Source organism: Oryzias melastigma, linkage group LG17 (genome assembly GCF_002922805.2).
Source record: "Oryzias melastigma strain HK-1 linkage group LG17, ASM292280v2, whole genome shotgun sequence".
Taxonomy (NCBI): Eukaryota; Metazoa; Chordata; class Actinopteri; order Beloniformes; family Adrianichthyidae; genus Oryzias; species Oryzias melastigma.
Genome location: NC_050528.1, coordinates 13,143,726 through 13,150,361, shown reverse-complemented (window position 1 = coordinate 13,150,361; position 6,636 = coordinate 13,143,726). Strand labels below are relative to the sequence as shown.

Here is a 6,636-nt window from a genome sequence, read left to right as displayed (position 1 = left end):
GTCAGTAAAAGGAATCATAATTCCCATCACTACTCCTTCATCTTTTTATTTGATCTGACAACAAAACCAGTTTCACACAAACAATCGAATCTGTGTTTCTCCCTTTAATGCAGCTTTGGTTAAGAGCTTGAGTGAACAGATGACAGTGAACCCATCGTTTGGCTCCTCAAAGATCTTTTGTACCAAAGAAAAGAGACGCTGACAGAATTCTGGAAACACTTGAACTCTAAACAGCAAAGAAAGCTGTGACAAAATACGAACGGTAAAGTTCTGTTCCAATCATTGAAGTGTTTGTGTAACAGCAGGACCGCCTAAGGCACATGTGTCAAAGTCAAGGCCCGGGGGCCAGATCCGGGCCTCCGGGTAATTAACCGGACCTCCAGATCATTGTATTTTCTTGTTACCAATGACCCGATGACTTCTTACGCTTATTTCTAACTTGTATAATTTTGACAAATGGCGGCTGGATGGCTCAGTGGGCTAAGTATTGGGTTTGCACCCAGGAGACCTGCGTTCAATCTCTGGGGTGTCCTGATCTCCATCCAGATTGGGTCCCTGTGCCCTTCAAGTACAGGGTTGTGTCAGGAAGGGCATCCGGTATAAAAACTCTGCCAAATCACTGCTGCGAAACAGTAGGCGCTAGTTTCGCTGTAGTGACCCCAAATGGTATAAGCCAAAAGGTGAAGAAGATCATTTTGACAAAATATATTTTTATGGAGGGTAAAGGATTTTAGTGTTTTATTGGCTTGTGACCAGGTTGTGAGACATGTTATTTGAGAGAAAACCATGGCGTACATGAGCATTTTGGCTGCTTGTAATGAGAGAAGTGATCGGATTAATTTAGAATTTGCTAATTGGAATTTAACATGATTTGGACATTTTTTATTCTATGACCTAAATGTCAGTCTTGAATCAATGAAAACTGCAAACTACTTCCAACTCCAACAACGTGACACTTTAATCTTTAACAAAAGACACAGTTAAAGTGATTAGATTCAAGACTGACCTAAATGTCAGTCTTGAATCAATGAAAACTGCAAACTACTTCCAACTCCAACAACGTGACACTTTAATCTTTAACAAAAGACACAGTTAAAGTTTCCATTTATTTGATTGAACTTGCAGTTTTTGTAGTTGCTGACATTTTGAAATGCATTTGGTTGCATTATAATGATTACTATTATTCTTTGTTGTCTTGATAGTGGTTTGTTTGTTTTGATGTTTTTCCGGCTTAATATTTGACTGCCCCCTTGAATTACTAAACCTTCACCCAAAAGTAGACAGGTTAGGCTCTTAAAATGTATATTTAATTTGCTGTTTAGGTTGTTTGTATTCTAAAATAATGTATTTGTTCTCAGCACTAATACTACTTTATAGATCTAAAGTCTCTTTAAATTTATTCCAAACAACTTCTAATTGTTTTTGGCAAAACACATTTGTTGATAACCATGAAGAACTTTATACTTTTTCACTTTCACAATCTTTGGCTGACATTAAAACCATTATATGTTTATGAGTTGCAGTAAAATCTTCTGTAAAGTCACAGATTACCTTGAAATATGATCCTGAAATCCCTCCTCCTGATGACGAAACATTTGAAAGTTCAAAGTCTTGTAGGGAAACAAGCTGTGAGGAAACCTTCACTACAGAAAGAACAGCAGCTTCTTCAACTGGAACTCTGAAGAAAAATGGCCACGAATGATCTGGATCAAAAAATCTTCAGCTGTTCCATCTGTCTGGATCTGCTGAAGGATCCGGCGACTATTCCCTGTGGACACAGCTACTGTATGAAGTGTATTCAAGGATTCTGGGATGAAGAGGAGAAAATCCACAGCTGTCCTCAGTGCAGGAAGACCTTCACACCGAGGCCTGTTCTGGAGAAGAGCACCATGTTAGAAGCCTTAGTGGAGCATCTGAAGAAGACTGGACTCCAAGCTGCTGGACCTGAAGATGTGTCCTGTGATTTCTGCTTTGGAAGAAAACGTAAAACTATCAAATCTTGTTTGATCTGTCTGGCCTCTTACTGTGAGAAACACCTTCAGCCTCATTTGGATGAAGCTGCATTCAAGAAACACAAGCTGGTGGAACCCTCCAAGAACCTGCAGGAGAACATCTGCTCCATTCATGATGAGGTGATGAAGATGTTCTGTCGCACTGATCATAAGTGTATCTGTTATCTCTGCTCTGTGGATGAACATAGAGGACACGACACAGTCTCAGCGGCAGCAGAAAGGACTGAGAGACAGAGAGATCTGGAGGAGAGTCAACAACAAATCCAGCAGAGAATCCAGGACAGAGAGAAAGAGGTGAAGCTGCTTCAACAGGAGGTGGAGGCCATCAATCACTCTGCTGATCAAACAGTGAAGGACAGTGAGGAGATCTTCACTCAGATGATCCATCTCATCCAGAAAAGAAGCTTTGATGTGAAGCAGCAGATCAGATCCCAGCAGCAAACTGAAGTGAGTCGAGTCAAAGATCTTCAGGAGGAGCTGGAGGAGGAGATCACTGAGCTGAAGAGGAGAGATGCTGACCTGAAGCAGCTCTCATTCACAGAGGATCACATCCAGTTTCTGCTCAACTACCCCTCACTGCCACCACTCAGTGAGTCCACACACTCATCCAGCATCAATGTCCGTCCTCTGAGATACTTTGAGGATGTGACAGCAGCTGTGTCAGAGCTCACAGACAAACTGCAGGAGATTCTGAGAGAGCAATGGACAAACATCTCACTGACAGTCACTCGTGTGGATGTTTTACTGCCAGAAGCAGAACCAGAACCAAAGAGCAGAGCTGACTTCTTCAAATATTCATGTCAAATCACACTTGATCCAAACACAGCTCACAGGCGACTGTTACTGTCAGAGGAGAACAGAAAAGTGACATTTATGGAAAAACTTCAGTCTGATTCTGATCATTCTGACAAATTTACTGATTATCTTCAGGTTCTAAGTAAAGAGAGTCTGACTGGACGTTGTTACTGGGAGGTGGAGTTGAAAGGAAAATATGTGGATGTAGCAGTCGCATACAAGAACATCAGTAGATCTGGAAAAGAAAGTGGATTTGGTTTAAATGAAAAATCTTGGTCATTAGATAGTTCTCCAGAAAGTTTTTCATTTTTCCACAACAGCATAAAAACCTCCATCTCAGCTCCTGTTTCCTCCAGAGTAGGAGTGTACCTGGATCACAGAGCAGGTGTTCTGTCCTTCTACAGCGTCTCTAAAAGCATGACTCTAATCCACAAAGTCCAGACCAAATTCTCTCAGAAACTTCATGTTGGAGTGTTGCTGGATTATGCTGTTGGAACCTCAGCAGAGTTCTGTAAACTCAAATAGTTTCCAAAAGAAGTGAAATGTTTGTTTTTAGTGATTTTTCTGCTTTCCATCATTTTGAACTAAACTTTTTAACTGTTATTCTTTGGAGTCGAGTTTGTAGTCAGTAATGTTTTTTTTTAATGGGTGTTTTTTTTTAACCAATCAGGAATAATACATGAAAAAAAACATATCACATTAAATCACAAGTAGATTGCTTGAAAGTTGAAAGGAAGCAAACTTATATAATCCCACCCCGGCCATATCATTTTCTCTTCACTTAATATGAAATATTTATACTCTACAATAATAGATTCAAGTTATAAAGGATCCTTAATATTGATAGAATCAAATTTCAAAACATCCACAGAAAAATAATTTATTTTAATCAACAAACAATAATCTAAATATTCTCATTAAAAGACAATTTTTGCAGATTGTATTCAAAGAATTATAGTAATAATACAAAAGTAATTATTAAAAATAATCTTAATTTGTTAATGCAAAAAAATTCCCAATATTCTAATTAAAAAAGGACCATTTGTGCAGATTGTTTTCATCAAAGAATGATTATAATAATACAAAAATAAATCATTTGAAAAGAAAAAAAGATCAGTAATTTGAGCAGAATCAGTGCTACATCAGAGTTTAGGAGCAGTTTGAGGCCACGTAATCGCTCATCATTGTTATGACAGAGACTGAAGGTCTCATTTCAAGGGAATAGTGCTCAAATTCTGCAGCTCAGAATCAGGTCAAAGTTCACCTTCAGCGGTTTGTTGAGTTCACATTTTGCTTCAATTAAAGGTTCAAACGTGCGTAATCCCACGTGGATCTGTTTCCTTTCGCAGAGAATTCTCACATGCTTCACCAGATCAGTGTGATATTTGGATAAACGATCATTAAAGACATTTGATCCATTCAGGTGTTTGCGTTGTTTCATCAGAGCCATCTGTGCTTTCTATTCACAAACCTGATCAGGATTGCGGGTTTATCTGTATCCTTTGAGGAAGGGGATGACAGATCTCAACAGTATTTAGGTCCAAGGCAATCCCTTTAGACACAAGAAATACTCCAACTTGATTCTCCACGGTATCGTTAGCATCCATCACAGCTGCGTTAGCATCCATGCTAACATTGGTAGCTCCAGGCCGCGCCCGGGGTTGTAGTTGAAGTCCAGTGAGAATCACATTATTAATTTGTGCTTGTTGATCCATGTCATGTATCCTTTTCTCTAGGAGATCTTGGTGATTATCTCGTTGTTCGTTATCTGCCTTTTCTTGTCGGAAATCATCCACAAGTTGTAACACTGAAGACAGCTTAGCCTCAAGCTCCATCAGAGCTGATAGCTTAGCATCATTCAAAAGAGCAGAAGAAAGCTTAGCTTGAATATCTGCGAGTGTGATTTTGAGCTCCGTCAAATCAGCTTCAAATTTTTTTCTTCAGTGTCAACTCTCCTTGTTGCAGTAGTTGTTTTGCAGTAGCTTGGTGACGAAAATCGCAAAAAGCAACTTTAATAGACTTCAAAAGCCGAAGAGTTGAGGAGAGCTAGAGACACATGTCTGCTCGTGACCCGGAAACTTAAAAATAAAGAGAGAAATGATAAATCTCTAGAATGTGTATTTGACACATTTTTAAAGATGAATCTCAAACTTTTTGGAGTAAAAACTGTTTTCTTGTTGTTTATTTCAACTCTGGGATTTGACTGTTTGAATTTAAATGTCACACAAATGTTGTGTTCATGTTTTTGTGTTGTCATGTGAACTGAAGGAAGCTGCAACACAAATGGAATCAGTGACGTCACAATTAAAGACTTTCTCTGTGTTTGTTCTACACAGAAACAACAAGAGAAGAAACTGAAAGAGAAGATTGTGTTTGTAGAAAGGAGAACATTTACAATTTTGTTTTCTGTATTTTTGCTTTCACTTTGGATTGAAGAATTGTGTTTTATGTCTTTGTTGTTTCTGATCATTTGACAATAAAAACATCCTGATTCTTTTGTCTTCATTCCAGAGTTTGTGTGAAATCTGAGGAAGAAAAGTGGGAATCATTTGAGGAAGGACTGAGGCAGTTTTCCTGGAACTCCAGTCATGACAGAGTTCATGTTTAGAGCAGAAACTTCTCTGTCAGTCAGTCTGTGTCCTTTGGACTTTCTGCAGTAAAACAGCTTCATTACAGTCAGAGAAAAAATTTTTTCTCAAGATTTGATCCAAAAGTTTTTCCCCTTCAATGATTCAAAAGCTGAAAACACCAAAGTTCTGGTTTTCAGTGGAATCAGCTGCTCAGACATAACAATGAACTGTACTGAAGCTGAAAGACAGTTTTTTAGATTCCGATTCTTTAGATTCATCTGAGTCCCTGGTCTTTTTTTTCTTAAATGACATCAATCTTTCAGTTCATCCAGAATAATTCAGTCACAATATGTTGTTTTTGAATCAGCTACAATAAAGTAATTAAAGAGTTTTCTAAAAGCTGACATTCTCCACTACTACCAAATAATAAAACACATTTTAAACAAAAAACTTAAGAGTAATTGTCCTTTCAATGCAGGAAGTGAGCGGCTGGTGGTCAGCTCGGCTCTCATCCACCAAGACATTTTTCCCTGCAAGAATCTGAGACCAGACTGAGACCAGACTTATTCAGCTCTTTTGAAATGCAAATCAATAAGGTTGGATCCGACCCGTCGTTTTATCTTATTTTAGTTTACCGTCCTCCTGGGCCTGCTCGAGCGTTTTTAGATGAGTTTGAGTTTCTATCGAGCATAATTTTACTTAATTCTGTCCTTTTATTGGGTGATTTTAATATTCACATTAATAATGCAGCATGTATGTTTGGTTCAGAGTTATCATTTTTAACTCAATCATTTAATTTTATTTTGCATGTTTCTGGCCCTACTCATGACCAAGGACATACCTAGGATTTGGGTTTTTCATTTGGGCTTGATATTGAGCAACTCTGTGTTAGAGATAGTTACGTCAGTGATCACTGTTGGATTTTCTTCAACGTGAATTTTCCTCTCTCTTTTACCCACTCCTCTCAGAGCTCAGCACCGTATCTTGAATTTAAACTTGCCAAAAGATTTATTGATCTCCTTGATTACAATTCTTTTAATAATTTTTAATGATGTTGACTCTTTTATGCAGTATTTTAACAATCATTGTGAGACTATTTTAGACATAATTGCACCTGTCAGAGAGTCATCCGTGTCTAAATAGTCATTTCCTTGGATGAATGAAGAGATACGCAGTTTTAGGAGACTGTCGTAAAATTGAGCGTTTATGGAAAACAACTAAATTGGAAGTGCTGCATCTCAAAGAACTGGTCTTCACTC

General features: G+C 38.2%; 1 protein-coding gene across 1 annotated transcript; it reads left to right on the top strand.

The window, feature by feature from the left end:
- Window positions 1–1,688: 1,688 nt before the first annotated feature.
- LOC112144303 (tripartite motif-containing protein 16-like) lies at window positions 1,689–3,719 on the top strand. Its single transcript, XM_024268788.2, has one exon. The coding sequence runs from the start codon at window positions 1,689–1,691 to the stop codon at window positions 3,330–3,332; it is 1,644 nt and encodes a 547-aa protein (XP_024124556.1). The 3' UTR covers window positions 3,333–3,719.
- The last annotated feature ends 2,917 nt before the right edge of the window (window positions 3,720–6,636 follow it).

What these genes read in the sequence shown, in the direction of transcription:
- LOC112144303 (XM_024268788.2), top strand. Translation starts at nt 1,689, where the DNA reads ATGGCCACGAATGATCTGGATCAAAAAATCTTCAGCTGTTCCATCTGT.